The following is a 25,406-nucleotide window of genomic DNA, read 5'->3' as shown; positions in this document are numbered from 1 at the left end:
AAGGGCCATTGTTTGGAACACCTGACTGTAATACATTTCAAGTGTGCACATTTAATCTTCTTTATTCTACGTTTTTCAGGGAGGGGACCATGATTCAGGATTTTGCAAAAGAAATTTGCATTTATTTGACGGTGTAAGTAAACAGTCAAAAAGCCACAAAAGGGAAACTAATTTGTAAGTAAACCTTAGAAATGATGATCTAATCTTAAATATATAAACTATCTATCTATCTATCTATCTATCTATCTATCTATCTATCTATCTATCTGTCTATCTATAGACACTCTTTTAAAATCTTCCCTCATTAAGCCAGAAAGTTACTTTAGCCTCAGCAATGTCCACATGAAACAGAAAAGTTGTATGCTTTGAATCTTGTCTTACCCTTTCCCCACCATAGGAAACCTTTCGGTGTTTGGAAAAACACACCAGGAACTAATATTTAATCAGCCTACGGTGAGGTCCAGGAATCGTTTGTGTTTTTGGTTTGGTTTTCTTTTTCTTCTACACTTTAATGACTCAGTCAGGCGAATACACTGGTCTCACACCATTAATTTTCTGGAAAGCAAAGTCCAGCTTTCATCCTAAAATTGCCCAGCTGAAAAAGCCAGGACAGCTCACCCGCTACAGAGTCCCTCCAGGGTCCTACTGTGGCATCTCTACCCCAGCCCCAGCTAGTGAGGAAGTGTTAAATCACAAAAGCCCCAGCCGGCAGTAAACACCAACCCTGCTCTCAGGCAAGCTCCCCTGGCCCCAGCTGGCTCAGCCAGCAGGCTTCCAAGCTCCAATCTGCAGTTTCGGGTGCCTGCAGCTCCCCAGGCAGCCACGCAGAGGAAGCAGAGATGAGATCCCAAATCCGGCTTCCTTTTACCTTAAAGAAACTTCCTCGCTTGTCCAGACTGCGGGCCCCCATGGTCCAAGCTGACATTTCCCCCAGCGAGGTTCTACTGCGCGCCCGGGACTCCTGAAGGTAGAGACATTTTCAATGGTTAGTCCAGCCTGTAGGAAATTCCTTTCTAAGCCACAGAACACTCACAACAACAGTCCTGCCAAGATCTTTTTCCGTCAACAACATTGTGCCATTTATTTCCCACCAAAGCCCTTACATCTCCTTTCAGCCCGATTTCCTGCCGCCGCCAGCACTCTTCCTAGACTGTGCCCCACCTCACTGCCCCACCCCCTCTGCCAGCAGCTGACGTAGAAGGTCCTTAGGACTCCAGGGAGCATAATGATGGCTTTGTGTGTTTGCTTGACCCCATGCTGAAGTCCAAAAGGAACCAATATTAGTTGTCCCCATAATCTGCTCTGAAAGTTTATAGATTTCATATGGCAGATCACAGAAGAATGGAGTTCTCTATGTCCCAGGAAATCCTGCTGTTAGGGGGTGAGGTCAGCATTCCCTCAGTGAGCTCTCCTCCCGGGCAAGCAAGGTCAGCAGAAGGGCACTAGGGAGAAATCCCTCTGTTTTCCCCCTTAGAAGCCAGTGAGGCTGGATACAGCCCAGAGAGTCACTGTTTACAGAGCTCATTTGTGTAAAAGGATGCATGTAAACAGCTCTGATCACCCAGGGGCTTGGGGGTTGGGCTCACTTTGGAACGCAGAGGAAAATTTAAAGGCAGGATAACAGCATGGTCCTGAATCATCACCAAGACTATCTTGCTTGGAATTTCCCCTCCTAGACCACAGCACAGAAACCAGTAATAGCCACACATAAACTACAAAGCCTTCCACCTTAGCTTCTAAGTTAAATGGGTACACACACCCAGTGCAATAGACCCGGCTGAGACAGGTGTGCATTGAGGTGGCAAAGGAAGTCGCCCAAAGCTTTACTTATCCAGTGAAACTGTACAGGTTTAAACAGAAAACAACGACGTGTTCTCTCCCTCCCCCTTCTCCCTGGCTTCCCTCTCCTTCTCAACCGTGCACCAGCATCCCTACTTGCTATAACATGCACAGGCCAGCGCACACTGCAGACATGAACAACACGGGAAGTAGGAAGTGAAACATCACTTGAATCATTAAGGAATATTAAAAGTGGTTGGGCTGCAGGCATGAGGTGGGGAGGTACCAAAGCCAGGGTGACAGAGCCAGCGTCAGACACTGAATGGTGAGGCCGGTGTTAGTGATGGTCTAGTAAGGGGAAAAGCCAAGTCTACCACGGAGCAATGCACAGGTGTAGAAGCGAGAATCTTCGCAGACTCCTTTGGCCCCAAACTGCCTCTCTACTCACACCCACAGTGAGCTGTTTGGTTGGACTCACGTGTAATCTCGTCTAGGAAAAACAGTCTCTCCCATACCCAGCCTTCCTTCCAAAACCTCCCCTAGTGGAGGTGTTGCTACATGTCTTGGTCACTTGAAGTCTCTCCCGAATTCTGTTTCATTTGTGACCCTGCTGGGATGAAGGCCAGTGTTCCAAAACCCTCCTGGAGAGGTGGCAAGCTTCATGGCAATCCGGCTGACTCCAGAGGTTCAGGTTCCCGGCTCAGCATCTAAGTGGGAGCCTAGCTCCAAGGTTTCTGAAGTCCCTCCTTATTAGCGACGTCCATAGACTGGCATCACTCCAGAGGAAAAACACAGCGCTGTGTTCAGAACTGGAGCGGGATGGGAACCTTGGGCAGCAGACGATTAACTGTTGAGACCCAGAGACACAGGCACTTTAACAAAGTGTACACTTTAAACAAACCTGAGGCCTGTCATTTTTTTTCTTCTGGACGTTTTCCTGGCAGGAGATTCCTCATAGCCTGGCAATTCAGAAATTGCTAAGAGAGAGCCAAGACTTCATTCCTCATCCAGAACAGTTTCTTTGTTCAGCTCCAGGGTTTTCCATATACAAACCTTTGCTGATGAGCTAAAGCACACAAGGAATTTTGCTTTTGGCAATGAAGTCGTCAGAACCCCTGAAGTCCACTGCTGGCTTAATTAGCTGCTGATACCCGAATACACCTGTACCTCAGGCAGTCCTGATTAAACATCCAGCTGGATTCTGTGGAGCTGGCAGACTGTTCTATTTCTTTAAAGGATGAAGGCGATGTTCTTTCTTATTTGTAATGCTTCTCCAAGGCAAAATATCTTGAAAAGTGCCACAGCAGGTACATGTCACATAACGGGAGATGGGGACGGTACCACAGTGGAACCAGACTGGGCTGTGCATATATGTGCATAGACGTGTATATGGCTTTTGGTGCCTGGAAGTTTTAGTTCATTCGATGCAATGGTTTTCTTCCCAACCCTTAATTTTTCCAATACCTTGTCTCAACATCCATAGCACAATATCGAGGTGACTAGAGTCACATTTCCCCGCTTTTCAGCTCCCATTCTTCCTGCAGATATCATCCAGCAGGGGGATCCCCAAACTACCCAGTTACAGCTGGACAACAAAACAAAACTGTACCGTAGCTTGAGACACAAAGTTCCTCCACATTTGGACCGCTGAAGAACTTGCCTGGTTTCTGTGAAGGGTAAGTCATCAGATTCTTGACAAATGAGACCCGTCTGTCTAGTGTTCTCTCTTTGCAGACACCACCAAAAACTAGCAAAAAGCCACTGCAGCAGTTTGGAGTAGCCAGGCCTTTCCATCAATCACCGAAAGGATGTAAATGGAGCGACAGTCGGAGACAGAGGACAAAGGCAGGAAGCAGGTGCTCCTCAGTCTCCCAGAGACCCCGGGCTGGCCCTCTACAGTTGGCCTCTGTGGTTTTCCAGGTGGTTCCATGAGTGACTTCCGAGGTACTGAAGGTCTGCTCTTGAAAGTGCAAATGACATCCATGTCCTCTGGCTGGGTGCCAGCTGTCCTGGCAGCCTGCTGAACAAGAGTGCTCCAAGTCCTAGGGGTCACCTGGGCAGGCATTGAGGCCACCACTTCTGCCTGGACATGGCCACAGGCCGGCTGCTGTGAAGTCAAATGCAGAGACAAAGGCAGAGAGAGGTTCTGGTGTATGGCTGGCTGATTAATGGAGCTCCTCAGTCCAGCATGCTTCCATCTTTTGGGCTACCTTGCTGGGGGGCAGATCTGGGAAAGGCTGAAGGCCTGGAGCCTGCAGTCATGTATTGTTTAAGGACAATACGGGCTATGTTCTGTGTGAACATCATACACGGTCCAAACACAAACTAAGATGACTACTGAATCACATGGTGACATAGCCCAGGGGACCACGGCCCTATGCTTGGTCTGTTGCTGACAGAAATGCTGCTATGTGGCATCTGAGCTATTGAGAGGCAGGCTTTTCCTTTCATGCCTCTCTTTTTCCCTTCCTCTTAACTTATCCAAACGGCATCCTCTCTATTTGAAAAAAATAAGAGGACATTTATGGTATACAATATAATGTTTTTTAAATCTGTAAACACTATGAATAGCTAACTCATGCCAACTGGCATGTCTGTGAGCTTGTGCTTGTTTATTTGGGACAACACTTAAAAGTCTCAGCAGAGTTCAATCTTTATTTCCCAAGACAGGATCTCACTATGTAGCCCTGTGATGTAGAACCTGCTATATAGATCAGGCTGGTCTTGAACTCACAAAGATCCATCTACTTCCACCTCCTGAGTGCTGGGATTAGAGGCACGTACCACCATTCCCAGCAAATATACATTACTATTACATACAGTCATCGTGTTGTACAATCGATCTCCCAGATTTGTCTTTCCCGTCTGACTGAAATTTTGTAGGCCTTGCTCAGCCTCACCCTAATTCTTTCTCCCTTGCTATTTACTTGCTTTCGGTCACGAGTGCAAACCCCACCACGGAACAGCAGATGCAACAGTCGGGAATCTATCACTCACGGTCAAGACGAAAACAAACAGTTCAGGGGCTAGAGAGGTGGTCCAGTGGTTAAGAACACTTGTTCTTGCAGAGGACCTGGCTTCGAGTCCCAACACGCACACAGCAGATTACGACCGTCTCTAACTCTAGTTCCAGGACACACATGATACAGACATCAGACACATATGTGAGCAAAACACTCTTACATATAAAATAAAATAAATAAATCTAAAAAAAGACAAAAAAGAAAGACAGAGAGAAAGGAAGGAAGGAAGGAAGGAAGGAAGGAAGGAAGGAAGGAAGGAAGGAAGGCATATAGAAAGGAAGGAAGAAAAAAAAGAAAAGAAAGAAAGGAAGAAAACACATGACTTTGCAAGCCCTGAGTTCCTACCCCCAGATCTAATCATGAACAAAAATTTCTACTCAATACTTTTCTTTTAGTAGCTGAGGGAAGCATAATAACTTGGTTTATCTTAGTAAATAAGATCTCATTATTATAATTATTTTAATGCCAAATGACTCAGCCCAGGGGACCAGTTAGGGTAAGTCCAAACCCCCCTCCCCCCCCCCCTCCCCCGCCCCCGGCCCTTTAAACAGCTCCTGCTGTGGTGGGCCTTTCTCCCCTGGCTTTTGTGTTCTTTGAGAGCATGGGAGCTCCTGTCTATGTCCTGGAAAGGTCTCTGAGCATTTCCATAACTGCCTTCATATTGCCAGGGATTTTTCAAGTTGGACAGGAAAATGTTATTCCAGATTCTGGCTCAACAATTCAAGTTATGTGGATTCAAAAACAGTTTTCAGTGTTTTATCTTTCACTCAGCAGTTAACTTCTTTTTCTTTTTTTCTTTCTTTTTTGGAGACAGGGTTTCCCTGTATAGCCCTGGCTGTCTTGGACCTCTATAGACCAGGCTGGCCTCCAATTCAGAGGTCCACCTGCCTCTGCCTCCCGAGTACTGGGATTAAAGGCATGTACTGCCACCGCCCAGCTTTCAAACTTTTTTTTTTTTTTTTTGAAGAAAAGCTGTATCTTTTGTTTTGTTTTAAGACAGGCTCTCCCACTATAGCCCTGGTTGGCACTGAACTCTCAATTTTCCTGCTCCAGCCTCTTAAGCAATGAGATTACAAGTGTTCATCATCATACCCAGCTCTTACATGGTTTTGAGAACATGAAGACTTTTCATTTACAAGAGAAACAGGGGCTGGAGAGGTGGCTCACTGGTTAAGAGGGCTTACAGTTCTTCTAGAGGACCTGGGTTTGATTCCGAGCAGCCACATGGTGGCTTACATCCACCTGTGACTCAGGTCCCTGGGGGGATCTGATGCCCTCTTCTGACCCCCATGGGCTCCTTCACAAACATGGTACACACACACATAGTAGTCACGGACACACAACCACCAGGAGTAAGCGCTTTCCTTTTACTGTGTGGATTTTAGGGATCCAGCTCGGGTCATCAGACTTGGCAACAGGCACCTTTACCCGCTGAGTCATCATACTGTCCCAGGAAATGATATATTTTTAAAGACACAGGCCTTGTGGGTGGGGAGACCTATGTATGTATACCGTAGTAGCAATCTTACACTGTGCCCCATTTTAGAAGTGTTGGTGGGGAACATCTCTGACACACTGTCCTCATTCCAGTATGGCCACAGCTCTGAGTGTTTTAGACAGCACACAAGTTCTTCAGTTCACCAGAGCTCATGCTGGCTTCTCTCACTTCTGTGCTATGTGTGAGACCACCCTGACACCAGGGCACACCCTGAGGAAGACCATAAACTGCATCTTGTATCTGATGTGCCACCTGAGTGAATCTGCCCACCACCTCCCCTCTGCTGAGTGTGCCCGGATGGACACTGACTCAGACCAGTAACCAACTAGTGGCTCTCAGATGAGTAGGCTCTTCTGCTGAGGAGCTGGAGAGGCACACAGTAGGCACTTACACTAGAAAGCTGGATTTGGCACATGTAACAGCTCAGCGCATGGGAAGCGGAGATCTGGAGCACGGGGAGAATGTAGCATGAATGGACATAAAAGTCTGGCAGAGATCCTGAGCTCAGGGAGAATGTAGAACAAATGGATATAAGAGTTCAGCAGAGATTCAGAGCATGGGGAGAATGTAGCATGAATGGATATAAGAGGCCAGCAGAGATCTGGAGCATGAGGAGAACGTAGCATGAATGGATATAAAAGTCTGGCAGAGATCCTGAGCACAGGGAGAATGTAGCATGAATGGATGTAAGAGTTCAGCCGAGATCTGGAGCACGGGGAGAACATAGCATGAATGGATATAAGAGGCCCCTGGACGATAGGGGCAGGATGTGCACCTGAGTCTTGAGCAGTCCGATAGATTCATATTCTTTGGCTAGAGAAGCCACGGGGGACTGAGGCAACTGGCTTCTCAGGAACAGGATGAAGTTGAGGACGTTATTCTCGAGACAGGTCTTTAGTGCAAAGATGTTAGAATAAACTAACAAAGGCTCTGGGGCAGAAAAAGGCCCCTTGACAAGAACAGCGTATGATAATGACAGCTTTGATGAAGATTTCATCAGAGCCTTGGTCAGTGCCTGCTCTTTTGTATGACTGCAAATGCAAGGAGACCTGTATGCATTCATCCTCATTTTCCTCCTCCCCCTCCCCCTCTCCCCTTTCTCTACCTCTCCTCCACCACCCTTCTCTCTCTTGGTTCAGAATTAGATCATAGGATGCAGTCACGGACACTGGAAGATGTTTTTGCCCTACTTTTTAAAATCTGGTCTTTGTGACCCTTGAGGAAGTTTCAACTCCATGTTTAATAAACACAAATATTTTCACTGGAATGATTCCAATACCAATCACTTCATACAGAAAATATTTTCTAGAGCAAACTCCATTAGGTCATCTTAATTACTTGGCTAATTTTCTTATACAGTACAGTTAACATGCTTAAAATCCCTGTTCAGTTCTATTTAGCTCTTGCATCATTTTCCTCTTTTTTTTTTTTTTTTTTTTTTTTTTGGGTTTTTCGAGACAGGGTTTCTCTGTGTAGCTTTGCGCCTTTCCTGGAACTCGCTTTGGAGACTAGGCTGGCCTCGAACTCACAGAGATCCGCCTGGCTCTGCCTCCCGAGTGCTGGGATTAAAGGCGTGCGCCACCACCGCCCGGCCATTTTTCTCTTTTTAATGTCAATTGTTAAACTATTGAAGAATATATTTTATTCTGTTTTTTTGTTGTTGTTGTTGCTGTTTTTTTTTTTTTTTTTTTTTTTTTTTTTTTTGTAGTGCTGGATATTGAATCCAGGGCCTAATGCCTGCTCGTTAAATGTTCAGTCACTCGCTGCACTTCCAGCTTTCTTATGTTCTACATGATTAGTAGTTTTTACTTCCATGCACAGGTCTATGATCCATATCAAACTGGCTCTTGTGCAGGATATGAAGTATAGAAAGTTGAGAGGATTTTTTCCACACAGAAATTCATTTAATTTAAAATTTAAAGAGAATAATTATAAGGACAAAGTACTCTTTATTCTTTAATGTTTTTATCTTATTTACTAGCAGCTTTGTTATTTATAAGAAGTAATGAACAGACTGAGTTTAATACATAAAAGTGTCCTGCATCACTGGGAATGGTGACACACATGTTTTCCCAGCATTTGGGAGACTGAAGCTAGAGGAACCAGAGTCCAAGTTCAGCCTAGCCTACTTAACTATATCCCTCCCCTCCCAAAAAAAAGTCCTGAGTCAAAACATAACTCCTACCACTCAGAAGTAAGGAAAGAAGAATATCATTGCCACATACTATACATAATTTAGTACCTGGGAGCAAAGAGGGTCTTGCATACCATGAACTGAGTTATGTTGGGTCTGAATATGAATATCTTCCCAGACAAAACGCTCATGGTTTGAAGGCTTGTTATTTAGCTGGTGGTGCTATTGAAAGGTGACTAGATCATGAAGACACTAATCTCATTAATGCAATTCACAGCTGAAGGGAATATCAAGAGGTGGGACGTAGTTGGAGGGTAGAGCTTATCTCTAGCTCACCCCCTCCTCTCTCTCTGCTTCCTGGCTGCCAGGAGGTGAGCAGCCAAGCTCTATGATGCTCTTCCACCATGATGTTCTGCAGTGCCGTGGGCCTAAAGAGACAGGGGCTTCTCTCTTTGAAAATCATTTAAATGTTGGCAGAGCAACGAAAAGTCACATGATTGCTGCCTCCTCCTCTGTCTCCTCCTCCTTGCTAACTGGATCCAAGGTCTGTGAAAATAAACTTTCACCAACCCACACACTCCACCCACTTTCTTCTTTTTATACTGTGTGTATTGAGGATTTAACAAAACTAGAAATTTATCATTAAGACATTTATTCTCCCCTTTAAATCAGTAAAGTGCTGAAAAATGTTCAGCAACTGCCTTGCTGGGGACTCAAAGCCCCAAGTTTTAACATTTGCTTGTTTTGTGGTAATAAATACTGCTACCATAGCTGACTCTAGCCTTCCAAAATGACTTCAACAGACTGGCAAAAGACACAGGAATTTAATAATCAGCTCTGGCGAGCAGGCAGAACCAGAGCCAGTGCACCATTGCACTTCACTCACCAAGTCTAGGCCACAAAGTCTCTGAAGAGGTTTCATAACTTGATTCTTCAGACACTGAAGTAGTAAACTATAGCAAATGTCGGAAATTAGATCCGAAGCCCGAGACCATGCTTTATCCACAAATCATGTATTTGTCACCAGTTGGACACAACTGCTTCTGGCTATTATCCTAACCAAGTTAAATGGTGCCATTAGGATGCCTTAAGGAATTCGTGTGTTTAGTCTGTTCTCTTAGGCTTTGTGAGTTCCCTTTTCTTAGAGGTTAGACCAGAAGACAATGGGAAGCCTATCTACTTATTAAAAGTATTACTGTAGGGGCTGGGGAGATGGCTCAGAGGTTAATGGATGCTCTTCCAGAGGATCTAGGTTTGATTCCCAGCACCCACATGGCATCTTACAACCACCTATAACTCCAGTTCCAGGGGATCTAATCTTCTATGGGAACTGCACACATGTGGTACAAAGGCGAAATATCCATATACATTTAAAAAAGAAAGCAATACCATAGAGGCTGGAGAGGTGAGTCCATGGGAAAAGTGCTTGCTGCCCAAGTGTGGGGACAAGAGCCTAGATCTCTGGCACCCACATAAATGCAAGGTGGGTGCGGTGGCCCATCTGCAATTCCAGGAGAATTGGGAGGTACATACAGGGGATACCAGGAACAAGCCAACTAGACTGGATGAATAGGTGAGCTCTGAGCTCAAGTGAGAGATCCTGCCTCTACACATAAAGTGGAGCATGACTGAGGGAGGAATTCGACATCAACCTTAAACTCCACATGCATGCACACTCATGTGCATCAATACATACAAACATGCATTTACACATGCATGTATACAACACACAAATTAACACACCAATAGGACTCTATTCCTCCCTCATCTATGTTTCAGTTACTCAAGGTCAACTCTGGTTTGAAATATTAAATAGAAAATTCCAGAAATAAACTGTTTACACATTTCACTTTGTGCACCATTCTGCACAGCATGATGGATGGATATCTTCCTACCTCGGACTTGCAGTATCCAGTGCCCCTGTGTTTACCACCTGCCCATCTGCCATTCTGTAGCTGCCTTGGTTTGGAGACCAGCAAGTGTATTCCAGTAATTCTTATTTTATTTAACAATAGTCTCAAAGCATAAGTGATCCTGGCAACTGGGATAGACCAAAGAGAAGCCATGATGTGTTGCTTTTAAGTGAAAAAGTGAAGATCTGCAGCTTATCAAATTAAACAAAAATCAACACATTTTCTAATTGGGAAGAAGGGGGAGATGTGGTAATTTTGCAGTCATATCTCAAAGTGCAAAATCAATGGCCATAGCGTGTGATGAGTGCTTGGTTAAGATGGGAGAACAGCTGGTGCATATATGGAAATACAGGGCACACACGGGTTCTCTGTATGTGTTTAGGCATCCTTTAAGGGCATTTACTTAGTTTTGTTCACGGTTGCTGTGATAAAATACCCTAACATAAGCAACCTAGGGGATAAGGGGTTTGTTTTAGCTCATGATTCCAAGTTAGAGTCCATCACTGCAGGGAAATCAAGGCAGCAGGACCTTGAAGTAGCCAATCACATCCACAGTCAAAAGCAGAGAGAAGGATGCATGCATGGCTACTGCTACGCTCCTTTCCACTGTTATACAACCCGGGACCCAAACGCAGAGAATGATGTCGCCCACCCACATGTAGGCTAGGTCTTCCCACATCAGTTAATGCAATCAGGGCAGTGTGGCCACCCTGTCCTACAGTCAGAGTCTGGAAATTAGCAAAGGAGATGCATAAAGAAGCAGGCCTACAAAATAGTCTGTGTCTACCAGAGTCATGGGAGCCCACATACGTTTTCAGTGCTGTCTGCTGCCATCACCAACCAAACAGGTGGTGTGACGTCAGTGATGGTGCCTCAGATTTTCAGCATGTTTCTTGGTTGGACAATGGCACTCATGTCCATCACTGAGAGAGGCAAGTATATAGTTTTAGAGTAATACATGAATCTCATTACATACTACTCAGTTTAGCACAGGTGGCAACTGCCAGGACATCTGTTGAGCTCTCTGACTCTCTTCGAAGTGTGGTGTTTTCCTTTTCATGGTCAGCCCCATTCCTATCCTCCTGTTCAGGTGTATGTCCCTCCCCCTCTTTTAAAGGGAGGTTAGACAGGGTAGGTGGAGCTAGTGTGGAGCCTAGGATGGAGGGAGGTAGCAGGTTTAGGTGCTATCATGAACTGTCTGAGCAAGAGGACACACCATGTCTGAGGAGGTTGCTTTATGTCAAGGAGTCAGACTTCTGGAAGAAGAAGAGAAAATGGCATAGGATCAGATGGGTCCATGCATGGGCAGTCTATGTAGATAACAGAGCTAGAGCCTGGGTTCTCCTGCTACTCAAGGGGCGGCTGGGGCAAGGGGGCAGGTGGATATCCATATATACTTTGAATGTCTAAATGTTTAACAGTCATGAAGCCAAGACTGTTGAGTAAGTTCCATTCCATTCTTCCATGACAGGTATACCTTTGCAAGGACCTTTAAGGCCCAGTTATGCGGAATTCCATACTCTGTGGTGCTTTATGCCTGAATGAGGGGACATGGGATAGTTCTGAAGCTGCCTTATGCGGCGTCATGCCTCTCTTCCCTCTGACAGCCCATCCTCTTTGCCTTGTCTGTCTTGTAGCCTGGAGATGCTACACCTTTGGGTGGAACAATCTGGAGACAGCTTGTGCAAACAGCAGGAGCAAGCTCAGATCTTGCAGGCAGAGATTCCCGAACACTGGGCTTATGGAACATGACCAAGATTTCGAGGGAATATGAGCTCAAGAGTGGCTCAACCCTTCTGTTCCATAGACTTGTCCCTCCACGGAGAGGAGAGTGGTTGGTGAAAGAGGAACAGTGTGCAGAGCCCAGGTCTCAGGGCACAGAGGGGTGGTGGGCAATGTTACCTCAGGGCTCACAGCAGAAAAGGCCCACCTTCCCCTACTGCTTCGTTCCTCCTCAGCCTTCGTCAATCTTGGCTTGCAGAAGTATAGAATTCAGACATGAGTGACCCAGTTTATTCTTCTGTGACATTTGGAGAAAGTAGGCAGCATGGATTCGAGAGCCAAGAGGGATCCAAGTTTCCTCCTGACAGGTCCTTGAAAGCATCCTGGCTGCTGGGCTCTTTTCTTTGTCTATGGCTCTTTCTATAGCCTCTCCACTGTGGGCCCACCATCTCAGGTTACTCCCCAGTACATCCCAAACCAGCTGCGATGTCCCTCCAAGCATCCTCATGTGGGAAGTCAAAACACATTAGCCTTAAAAACCCCTTCTACCTTGTGTCTGCAGCCAAATTGCCATATTCACTGTCTTGGCCCTAGGATAATGGTCTCAGTCTTTCCACAACTGGCTCCTCCTAGCTTCAAGTTACTGCAGATAATGAACTGTGGGTAACACTGTCTGATTATATTGATAAAACGAGGCCTTCTTTTTGGGTGGCTGTAATCTTCAGCGAAGGAAAAGAAGAGGTTGTAAGCTAATGCTTTGCCCAGCCTCTTACTCTTCTGGAGGAAGGACAGTTTCTATCAGCTTCAGTGATGGGCCAAACCAACCCTTTCATGGACTTCACGGAAATGATGTGGGGAGGGGTCTGGATAATTCAGAGTTAATGCCCTCTTGCTCTAGAGACAATAGTTATAGTGGCTAAGCTTGACTGCCAACTTGATGGGACTTAGAATCACATCATGGGCGTGTCTATGACAGTCCAGAGTGGTTTAACAGAGGAAAGAAGGTACACCCTGAATGTGGGTGGCACTATCCCATGGACTGGGGTCCCAGACTGAATAAAAGGAAAAGTGAGCTAAACGCCAGTGCTTACCTCTTTTTGCTTCCTGACTACAGATGGAAAGTGACTAGCTACCTCATGAGCCAGCCTTCATGCTTCCCCACAGGAGGGACTGGACCCTCAAAGTGTGAGCTAAGATAAGCCCTTCCGTTCTTAAGCTGCTTTTAGCAGGTATGTTGTCATGGCAACAAGCAAAGTCCTTAATACAGCCAACTGGTTGCTTTCTGGTATTCTGACTTACAAGGTGCTTTTATATATAAACCCCGGTATTACCTGTCTCCTTGGAGATCACACCTGCATGTTGTCTTTGTTTGGAACATGGCATTCCCCTACAGTGCAAGAAGCTTCTATTTTAACCAAAGCTTTCTCCCCAGACTGTCAGCTAGGCCTTATTCCATTACTTAGAAGTATTTCCCTACAAACACGTTTTCCTCCTGTTTCCTATTTCTAAAATTATTATCCTCCCCCTCCTTCAGTACTTCACCAAGTTAGACAAGGACAGCAGACAGAAGTCAACTCATCCTGAAGTCAGATTTACACATTATTTCTGGGTTGCAACTGTTTCTTTTTCCTGGTTCAAACAAAAATGAGACAAAACAACCCCCCACCCCCACCCCCCGGATTTGTGAGTTTTTCTTTCTGCTCTCCCACCTCCTTTTCCAGACTCAGGAATATCTGTCTACAAAAAGGAGCCAAAAGCCTTCTTTTCTGGTTTCTTCCTTTTAAATTTAGCTTCAGATGCCGATTTTCCACTTCACATTCCGTTCCCCTGAAGTCCTCACTCTCTCTTCTGTTAATGGCAACCCCAGGCTTGAAGGCTCAGGGCGGGAGCTGGCTCTTCCTCTCTCTGCCCAGCATGCCAATCTGTCTGCACCTCTGTTGAGTTTTCAAGCCCCCGTCTCTCTCATCTTCCTCCCAGTCTACACAGCCACTTGGCCTTGGATAAGGCTGCCTCAATGGCTTCGTCAGTGTCTGTCTGTGCAGTGCTACCATCTATTTCTGCCAGCCCGCCCCAAAGGGACGACCTTGCTATAGCTTGGATAGGTTGAGCGAACCCCCTCAAGGGTTCCCGTTATTGAAAATTAATTCCCACTTTGGGAAAGTACGTTAGGAAGATGTGAACTTTAGAGATGGGCTTTGGGAGGTGATAAAACTGGCTACGCTCATGAGATTGCTCGCCTGTGGTTGAATCCTGGTGGGCATACAATCAGAACAAAGACTGAGGGGGTTACTCAGTGGGAGAGCAGGTGTGAGGCCCTGGCTTCCAGCCACAACAACAAGAACAACACACACACACACACACGCACACGCACACGCACACGCACACGCACACGCACTCTCACACACATACACAGCCTCCCTGTCTGGCCATATACTGCCCTGCCTTTGCTACTTTGCTAGCCATGAAGGTCTTTACCAGATGTAGGCTATTTGACTCTGAACCAGGACTGTGTGCCAAAATAAACCACTTTTCTTTGTAATTTACTCAGACTGTAATGTTATGTTATTAGCAACAGAAAACAGACTAAGACTGGCTGTTTCCCAGCATTCCACTTCCCTGTTGGAAATGCAGGTTTTGGAATTTAATGACCTGTTCCTGTTCCCTCCTTGGGTATCCAGGGCTCCTTTTGTCCTGTATCAATGAAATGCAAGTTTCCAGACTTCCCAAGAAGTTATGCCCCTGCATCCCTCAAATCTCATGGGCCCCTCTGTCATTGTTACCATGTCCTTTCAGTCTCCCAGGTATCCTGAAACAAGTGCCTTATTTGGGAGGAAACACTATCAGGGAAAGAGACAGGTACCATAAGGGGAGGAGAAGGCATCCCAGCAATGTTCTCCAGGGTGACCAGTGTGCTGTCTCAAGCCGTCCTGGGTTATCTCTGCCTTTCTTTGTCTTTGAGCAACAAGTAATTCTTGTGCTCACGGCATTACATTCTCTGGTTAATACCTACTGGTTATGTTTCCACCAGTCTCTAGTCACAGTTGATCTAATTACTGACAGATCAATACCTGGCCTTGCCTTATACATATTTCAATTTAAAATCACCTGATTCAGCACATTGCTGGTTCATTAACATTGTGCTCAGAGTCAACGGTGCTCTAGCTTACGTCCAATAGATCCAGCACATAGACTTTCTCCACAGGGCCTATTTTAGCCCTCCTGTGTAGAGGAATGCTAGACAGCACTTCAGTGTCACACTCAGGGGCCACTTAAAACAGGAAAGTCACACACAGGCGCACAGCAGAGCACAAAAATGTGAAAAATGCAGCCCTCGAGATACCACAAAAATGACCCTCGTTTGCTGTAGGAGATGGACAAGATGCTGATGCTGTATCTCAACTAGCCCAGCTGAAGGGCATGTCAGGGGAACCAAAGTTTCTGGCTCCCTGTGCATGTGTCTCAGTGGCCAAAAGGGCTCTATCATGATTGGTTTAGATTTCGTGGAGGGAGACAAATCTGCTAAGGCAGAGACTGCCAATAAAAACATCGATGTGCATTTTCAACTCTGTAAATAGTAGAAAGCTAATAGGGAGGGTGCTTTTGTTCTGTGAGATGCAACTGTTACTGTCCTGTGGATATTGACATGCTCTGTAATCATTGCATTTTCAACATTGCTTTTTCATAGACTTGCATAATCTAGGCTGCCGTCAAACTCACTATGTAACTGAGGATAACCTGGCTAATTCTAGTATTATGAGTTTCCTTTATCAGCTGTCTGTAAAGTTGATCATGGGCCAAATGCACCTCCCACATGCATTTATATATAAAGTTTTATTGACATAAAACAATGAATCCTATAGTTGCTTCTGGGTACAGTAGTAATAAGACCACATGGCCTGCAAACCCTAAGTTATCTATTATCTGGTTATTTCCTGAAAAGTTTTGTTATATGATTGTATGTATGTGATTACATTTAAAAACTACTTGCGATATTTAAAAAATAATCTTATTTTTCCTTTTGAGATAGGCTTTCGTAGCCTGCACTGTTCTAGAACACATCGTGTATTAGCCCAGGCTAGTCCCGATTCACAATTCTCTTTCCTCTGCTTCCCATATGCTGAGATTACAGATGTGGGCTTTAAAAAGTCTGGATATAGTTCTTTTTGTTTGTTTGTTTTTGACTAGTTGTATAAATGCCTGGTTTGTATGTTTTTGTTTTGTTTCATTGGAAGTACTGGGGACTGAACCTAGAGTTCCAAACATGCTAAGCAAATGTTGAAACGCTGAAGCCTTCAAGTATCTCACTTTATCTTTTTGCATAACTTTCCCTTGTCAGTGCTGAGGCTTGAAGCCAGAACCTTGTGTAAGCACGGTTACTCCCTCAGCCAAAGATTTTCACCTTTAAAAAGACACTTCCTTGAGTCAGAAGCAGGAGGATGTGAATTCAAGGCCCATTTTGGCTATATAATGAGACTTTGTCTCAAAGACAAAAATAAACAAACAAGTCCATGAGAGCAGGCGTGGGGGGGGGGGTGGATGGGGCAGGACCACAAGCCACCCCACCGAGCCTTTCCCATCCACAGCCACCTTTGCATTCTGATCAGAGTGCCTTCCCTGCATCTTTGCTTAGCTTAGCTTAGCCAAATCTCATCCAATTTGCAGAGACTCTCTCAAGGCTACCGTCACCATGCATTGTCCCGACGCCACCCAACTCTCACACCATATACCAAGCAGTTAAACAGCAAACCAGGGGGTGGACTCTGAGATACACATTCAATACTGTTCAAAGGTTCTCCATGAGACTGAGGTCCAGCTGGGGACTGACCACATACAAAGCTTTCACTGGCTGCCTTTATGAACTGACGACTCAGAGCTCTCTTCCACAGAATGCTAACTGAGACAGTCAAGGACACACACACATACACACACATACACACACACACACACACACACACACACACACACACACACTTGCTTGATCTCTTCAATGGCAGCTCCATTCCCCTGCCTCCTGTCTCCTTTGTTGTTTGTTACCTCAGACCATCCCCTTATAAATTACTTGAACTTAAATCTTTTCACAGCCTGGTCCACACAGCCTGATTCACAGCTATTTTAAGGAATCATACAAAGGAAACTTGCTTAATTACTACCATATTTACAACAAATAGAAATAATATTGTCAATGAAAATCCAAAAACAAAGTTGCAGACATACAGTTTAAATATGCTCCCTGTTCCTAATGTAACAACCATCTCTATCCATTTGAAACTGATGAAAATAAGGAAATGAAACATTGCAAAGTACAGATCAATGAAAATGAAGCACCTTTGAGCAGAAGGTATAATTTTTATTAATACATGCTCTCCATCTCTCTCTCCTTTCCCTCTTCCACCCTCTTCTCCCTGTTCAGCCCATAAGAGATACATTCAAAGAACAGATATTCCCAAATGAATATCCTCTTAGGCCATCCATGAGCTATGGTCCAGCTCTGCTTTCTTCTGCAAGGGGCAAAATTTAAAATTCAAATATGTTTTCTCTTCTCTTCTTTTTTTTTTTTTTTTTTTTTTTTTTTTGGAGACAGGGTTTCTCTGTGTAGTTTTGGTGCCTGTCCTGGATCTCACTCTGTAGACCAGGCTGGCCTCAAACTCACAGAGATCCACCTGGCTCTGCCTCCTGAGTGCTGGGATTAAAGGCATGCAGCTCAAATATGTTTTCTACTGAGGGTGAATAATTCTGAACCAATGTAAAGTAAAACAAACAAACAAAACAGTCAAATTGTCCTAAGTTAGGAGCCACCATACCTAGGCTATTCTTGGGGAAACTGATTTCAAAAAACCAAAGCCAAAACAATAACCTGGTATTTATTGCAGGGCTTGGTATATAGCATGGTGGTAAAACACTTACTTAGAAGGTGCAAAGTTCTGAGTTCAAGTCCCAGCCTCTCACCCCTGCCCCACACATGGTATAGATTTAAACTCCAAGTTTAAGGTATAACAGTCTTAAGGTCACAAGACTATAGGAATGTAAGACAGCCCTTCAAGGGCTGGAGAGATGGCGCATGGTTAAGAGCATCTGTGGCTCTTGCAGAGGACCTGGGTTTGGTTCCCAGTACCCACATGGATGCTCACCATAGTCCATAATGCCAGTGCCAGTTCCAGGGAATCTGATGCTTCTGGTCTCCTTGGTCACTGGCACCCAAGTGGTACACACACACACACACACACACACACACACACACACACATATATATATATATATATATATATATACATACATGCAGGCAGAACACTCATACACATAAAAATAAGGAAAAGACTTTTTAAAAGGATAGCTCTCCAAAGTTTCACACAGATGTAGCAAGTGGCAAAGAATTTGATGTCTGCGATCTGCTTTCAACTCATGAGGTGAATGATGAAATAAAGGAGACAAAATGGTACAAGTCTGTGTGGCATGGGGAGTCCTCTGGAATAAGCTTGCAACTGTTCTAGAAGCTTGACATTACTTCCATATAGAAACTTTTTAAAAAAGTGGTTAGAGTGTTACAGGAGATCCTGAGGCCCCATGGTGGGGCTTCATGTTGGTGGTGTAGGTCATCTAATGGTTTCTTGACTCCTCATTCCCCGGCTTTGGTCTTTGTTTGCCTTTCCCAGCTCAGTGTCTGTCTGTCCTCGGTGTGTTTGGTGGTGAAGGGCCTGGAAGAATGCAGGCTTCACACCTCTATTCTTCAGCTTTGACCAAAGTCAGTGCCTGAAGTGTGAGCCGTGGTCTTCCTTCCTAAAAATCTTTCTCGAGTTTAGGAAAGCCCACATCTGATCAAACATCTCCGATACTTAGAACACAAGGTCTAGACTATTGACACAACACAAGCAGTCTTCCCTAACTTGAGTCAAATCTTTATTTTCATTCTGGGCCCTCATCCACTACACCCTGTAACCGTGCCAGCCTCATTCAGCCTCTAATTAAAATGTAGCCTTACCTGGACTGGCAAGACAGCTCAGCTTGTAAAGGTGCTTGCAGCACAGTCTGGGAATCTGAGTTCTATCCCTGGATCCCTTGTAAAGGTTGAAGGAGAGAACTGACTCCACAAAGTTACTCTCTGACCTCACATGCATGTAGTATATATGTCCCATCATGCACATACTAGTAATAAATAAAACCATAAAGTAAAATTCATCACCTCCACCCCCTTGGTGAATACCTTTTGAGGATCTGTCTTCATTATCATTTGATTGGATTGAGAAACATCTAGAAGGTCAGGGAAGTCCTCCTCTGGTTATGTCTGAGGGGGAGGCTCAGGAGACAACTAGATTACGATGACTCTTGTCTTAATCGATGGATGATGAATTCATACTATGATGACATTTGGGGGTGGTGGGAAGCAGGAGGTGAGGGCTAACTGGAGGAAACAGGTGACTGGGGGGCGTGTCCCTGGAGCTCTAGCTTACACTGGCCCTGTCCTGTATGTCCTTGATTCTCTGCTTCCAGCTTGTCAAGAACACAGCTCTCCTCTTACACAGGCTCCCACCACTGTAATGTTTTGCTCAAGTATATGGGGCCAAGGGGTCATGGATTGAACCCTCTAAAATCATGAGCCAAAACAAATCCATTCTCCATTAAGTTGTCTCTGTCAAGTATTTTGAACAGAGTAACAACAATCTAACTAATAATCTATATGTCCTTATCTCTCAAGACTCAGCTAAATGATAACCCTATCTGTGACACTTTGCCCAATCTCCAGCCCTGCCACTAAGAGTTTCTGGGTACCTACTGTCCCTTCTGACGGGATGCCATGGCACCATGACTACAGGGTTCTGTTTTAAACCCACAAGCCATAGAGTCCCCTGGGGCAGGGCTCCCGACATCACTCTAAAACATGGAGGACACCGTGCTACCTGTTCCACCCATCTACATGTTTCCTGGCCTGGGAAGTTTCTGGCAAGAATTAGTGAGACTCTGCAACAGGCCTTAAAATAGTGAAGAACACAAAATAATTTACTGAAATAAAATGTTATTCAACATAAGGCAGCTTAATTCATGTAGGTATTTTCCTACAAAGGAAAATTATCCTGTTATTCAGGACACATGGAAGTACTGAGAAATCTAAAGCAGAGCCAAATGTGGAAAGTGCATATGTTATTTCCTGTTTTTGCCTGAGAGCCTGTGCCCCAGCCTGGGTCAGGCAGTGGGTAGTTTGTGGCTCAGTACATCAGCAGTCCTGGGTGAGAAGAAAGATCATGTTCACTGCATATGGCAAGGTGGGGAATACCGAGAAAAGCCACACCAAACAAATATCACATCGCCAAACAGGGAAGTAAGAATTCTGACCAGGACCCAGACCTTGTCTGGTGCCAGCTCCTGATGGAGACTTGGTTGGGCTCTCCTTGCAGCTGGTACCACACCCCAGACATCCTGACACCGACAGCTTCAGCAGCCTGGAGTTGCTGATACTGCTCTTTTTTCAGACCACAAAAGTGCCCACAGCTTAGTGAGAGCCCTGGCTACATGATAGTCTGCGGAGAGGCTTCAGAGCAGCACCCAGAAAAGGCCAGAGGAACCCCCCTTTAGTTTCCCCCTCCCCTATCTCTTCCTCTCTTTTCTCCTTCTCCCTCAGTTTCCTTGTTTACTTATTTTGAGAAAGGGGCACAGGCATCCCAGGCTGTCCTTGAACTTACGTAGCTGAGGAAACTTCGAGTTTCTATTCCCCCCACCTCTCCCGAGTGACAGGATTGCAGGTAGTCTACCAGCCATGTATGGCTTGATTTTTCTCTTGTGTTTAAAACACTACGCTCAAAAAAGGGGGGGGGGTAGGAGAAGAAAGAAAAAAAAAACTCCCACTGCAGGAAACTGTGCAGGACACCTCCAGCAAGAAGCCATCAGAGTCAGCAAAACCCACCAAGCAGCAAAGACAGCCTCCTGATGCTGCCAGGGTTATAGGCACATACTACCATGCCCGGCTTTTTATACAGCCAGTTGTGTGCTGGGTATGGAACTCAAGGCCTCATGTTTATGTGGCACACACTTTACCAACTAAGCTGTCTTCCTAGCAGCCCCTTAGTAATGGCGTTTGTTTTGTTTTGTTTCTACATCCCTACCAAAGCTTCCCCTCCCCCCTCTCCGCCAAGTCCCTCCCCCCATCCCCATCCACTCCTCCTCCACTGTTTCTCTTCAGAAAAGGGCGGGCCTCCCATGGATATCAGCCAGCCTTGGTATATCAAGTTGTAGTTAGACTAGACACCTCTGTGGGTGTAGCCAAACAATGACTGGCTCAGCTTGAGACCCTTACTATATATATAGCTCACCCTTGACGGCCAGGACCAGAGGCAAGATAGCCTAGGGACCTAGGGTAGAACCAAACACAACTGGAAAAAAAAGTCAATGAAATGATTCCTAATTATTAATGTTTTCTAAAGGTATAAGATTTGTTAGAGAACTTATTTGTGAGTATATGTTTTGATAATTAGTATGTAGTATTTAGGAGGTGCTAGATGTGGCCAGGAGTATAGTTCAGTGAAAAGCATGTGCATAGCATGTATAAGACCTTAGACAAAGGATGTGTTTAGTGTATATAAGATCCTAACTCTTTAGCACCCCCAAGAAGCAAAGAAATAAAGAAAATGACAGACATAGTGATTTAAAGATCCATCCCATACATGTATCCCTTCCCATCCCTGTGGACAACCCCTTTTCACACGCTCTTCTCAAATGTTACAGGGATTTAAACATGCTTTAGTCCCATATACTTCCCGGGATGGCTATTCTTGGTTGTCAACTTGACTACATCTGAAATGAAGTACAATCCAGAAATGGAAGGCACACCTGTGAGAGATTTTTTTGCTTGGTTTGAAGTGGGTGAATCCACTTCTAGTCTGGACCCTGGAGGTAGGCAGATACACATCTTTAATCCAGATCTTGAGTTGGGGAAGACACAATCTAGGCTACCCCTTCTGCTGGAAGCCTGTATAAGGACATGGAGAAGGAAGCTTCTGCTCTTTGACTGCTTGCCCTGGCTGTGCTAGCAAGGTCATTCCTTCACTGGCATTAGAGCCGACTTTGGAACTCCAGAGTCTACTGAAGACCAGCTGAGACATCCAGCTGTGTGGGTTGAGCAACATGTGGATTCTTGAACTTTGTTCATAGCCCACCATTGTTGGAGTAGTTGGACCATAGCCTGTGACCCTAATAAATCCCATATATATATATATATGGAGAAAGGTGGAGCCTATTAATTCTATAGGATCTGCTATTCTAGAGAACCCTGATTAATACATTTCCTTACACATTTGCTGCATATGATATGGATAAGTGCATTTTTATCGCGTTTTTCAGAGGTAGAACTTCCTTGGGAAGCAACTGCACCCTATGACTGACATGCATAGAATATATGTCAGCACACATATACACACATACATTCACACACAATACTTACTACATACATCTACCCAACTCCACTTTCAACGGAATTACACTGGGCATTTGCAACTGACCATACATGGAACTGACAAATGCTACAAAGGAGGGTGTGGTAGATGTGTACAGCAAGTGTGGTGGTTTGAATGTCATTGGCCCCCATAAGCTCGTAGGGAGTGGCTTTACTAGGAGGTGTGGCTTCACTGGAGTGGGTATGGACTTATTGGAGGTAGTATGTCACTGTGGGGGTGGGCTTTGAGGTCTCTTTTGCTTAAGCGTCACTGAGTGTCATGGTCCACTTCCTGTTGCCTACAAGATGTAGTCAGCACCACATCTGCCTGCATGCCATCATGCTCCCCGCTCTGAGAGTAATGGACTGAACCTCTGAACTGTAAACCGCCACCTCCATTAAATATTTTCCTTTATAAGAGTTGTTGAGATCATGGTGTCTCTTCAAAGCAATAGAAACCCTAACTAAGACAGCAAGCTACTGGGCACACCTATCTTTGATCTGAAGGGAAAGGTTAATTTGAGTTTTTAATACAGTTTTTTAAACCCCAAAGTTTTAAAAGGAAGAAATAAAGCTTATTGAGAACTTATGGCCCAGAGAGACTACAAGAGAAAGTATGAAGGTGAAGCCAGATGCTCTGTTTGAAAAGTGCCCATCACTTTGTCTTTTGAAAACAGTATCCAAAATAACTATGCATAACCCCCCAAATACAACTTACAAACAGCGTTGTTTGGGCAGGCGCCACTCCAAAGGTTATGATCTGCTGGCCTAGTGAGGGTGGTAAGCTGTGATGTATCCCAATGGGCAAGGGGACTGTGTGGTTCAGCAGCCCCCTGAGGCTTAATATACACACACCATTCTTCTTTGTTTCTGTCTACCAAGGTTTCCTATACTCATCATGTCTACAGGATACCTCTTGTTTGTCTTTTTCTTTTCTCTCTCTCTGTGTAAATGTCAAGTGCACAAATGTATGTGGACATGAATGTGGAGGCCAAAGATCCACCTCAGGTGTCTTTCTATTTCAGATGCCAGCCACTTTGTTTGTACAAGGTCTCCCCTTGGCTTGGGGCTCACAGAATAGCTTAGATGGGCTGGCCAGGAGCCCTAGGGGTCCTCTTGACTCTGCCTGTGCAGTGCAGGGATTATAAGTGCATACCCCATGCTCGACTGTTTTATGTGGGTACTGAATGTCCTTGTGCTTGCCCAGCAAGCCCTTTGCTGAATGAGCTATCTCCAGTCTTTAATGCCTCTATTTCTAAACTCCTTAGTGATCAGACTTCAAGAGCTGAAGGATTTGATACTTTTCCCTTGTTGTCAAATTCAATGTCCTGAAGGAGAAGGCTTAGAAGAGTCAGAAAGGAAAGAATTAAAGGCCATCTTGTTTGGTGGCCTGTTTGCTTTTCTTGCCCAGAGAGCCAAGCCTCATGATTCTCCAAACATAACCAAGTCTGGCTGTAACAGAACCAGGAAAATCTTAACCACAAGCAGATGGTTGTTTTGCCAAAAATCCTGGCGACTCGCTGGGCAAACTTAACCAAGGAATTCTAATGAAAGTTCAACTATTAACTCCCCAACCCAGAAAAGAGGACATGAACCCTACAAACTAAACACAGCAACTCGAGGTGACCAAAAGCCAGAGCAACATCAGAGAGTTTTCATGCCTTTTGTGAACCGGTGTTTCCTAGCTTCTTCCTGCATTTTCTGTCTCTTTGTTTGGGTTTTCTTTGAGAAATGGTTTTGCTGTGTTGTCCTGGCTAGCCCTAAACTCACTACATGAACCACACTTTCCTCACACTTGATATCCTCCATCACTGGCCTCCTGAGCCCCATGATTACAGGTGCGAGCCACGGTGCTTGGCTCAGACATATTTTTCTACTTGAATGTCCTTTAGTGAGCTTAAATACCACAGATATTATTGTGTATTTGTTTATGTATCTCACACATACTTGCAACTCTACACTTTAAAACATTAAATTTTGTTATTTTCCTCAATTCTTCTCTGAAGGTAATCCAGCCACTGAGCATGGAGGCTCTAAACTGACTGTTATTGACCATGCTCTCAGAGCTTGGCACCGCCCACAATGAGATCTTCCTGTAGCACATGACAGATGAGAAGGTTCTCCTTTCTCTGAACACCTTGTTTCCTACTAACAGCAGAAGCAGTGACATCCTGAGGCTTGCTAGCCTGGAGCCAGTGCTTTACATCCTACCATAGATGGTTCTCTTGGGAGAAACTTTGGAGCTAGAACAAGAAGGCAGGTGATTTCTTGGGAGGTAATCCTAGGAAATAATGGTATGTGAGTGGGGGAAGAGCAGAATGGTATCCAAGCCAATTACCACCATAGTCAAGTGCAGTTCAATCTCACGAGTGTTGTGGAATAAGTGTTGAAGATGTGTTACATTTGTTTATGCTGTGGAACATCTGTTTAATGATGCAAAGATGTGCTGCATTCTTTTATGGTGCAATTCTTTAACTCTGCGAGCCTGTGTTACTTTGCCTGTCTAAAACACCTCATTGGTCTAATAAAGAGCAGAATGGCCAATAGCTAGGCAGGGAAAGGATAGGTGGGGCTGTCAGGCAGAGAGAATAAATAGAAGGAGAAAGAAAAGATCAAGGAGCGAAAGGAGAAGGAGAGGAGGACTCCAGGGGCCAGCCACCCAGCTACACAGCAAGCCACCGAGTAAGAAGTAAAGAAAGGTATATAAAAAGGTAAAAGCCCAGAGGAAAAAGATAGACGGAATTATTTAAGAAAAGTTGGCAAGAAATAAGCCAAGCTAAGGCTGAACATTCATAAGAAAGAATAAGCCTCTGTGTATTTATTTGGGAGCCAGGTGGCAGGTCCCCTAAACAGTAAAGAGTTAAAAAACAAAACAAAACAACTACACATGAGTACCTGGCAAACAGACACAAGCTTCAGA

The 25,406-nt window shown here is 44.9% G+C and overlaps 1 protein-coding gene across 1 annotated transcript in view; it reads right to left on the bottom strand.

Moving 5' to 3' along the window:
* Positions 1–25,406, bottom strand: part of Rin2 (Ras and Rab interactor 2) — a 209,086-nt gene that overhangs the window by 98,151 nt on the left and 85,529 nt on the right. Inside the window, exon 3 of the mRNA XM_059261566.1 lies at positions 869–961. Within this exon, the coding sequence (XP_059117549.1) occupies positions 869–925 (57 nt within the window). The 5' untranslated portion in view covers positions 926–961. The remainder of the gene's footprint in view (positions 1–868; positions 962–25,406) is intronic.

The sequence above is a fragment of the Peromyscus eremicus genome, chromosome 4 (assembly GCF_949786415.1).
Source record: "Peromyscus eremicus chromosome 4, PerEre_H2_v1, whole genome shotgun sequence".
In the NCBI taxonomy this organism is placed as follows: domain Eukaryota; kingdom Metazoa; phylum Chordata; class Mammalia; order Rodentia; family Cricetidae; genus Peromyscus; species Peromyscus eremicus.
This window is presented reverse-complemented; position numbering and strand designations above follow the sequence as displayed.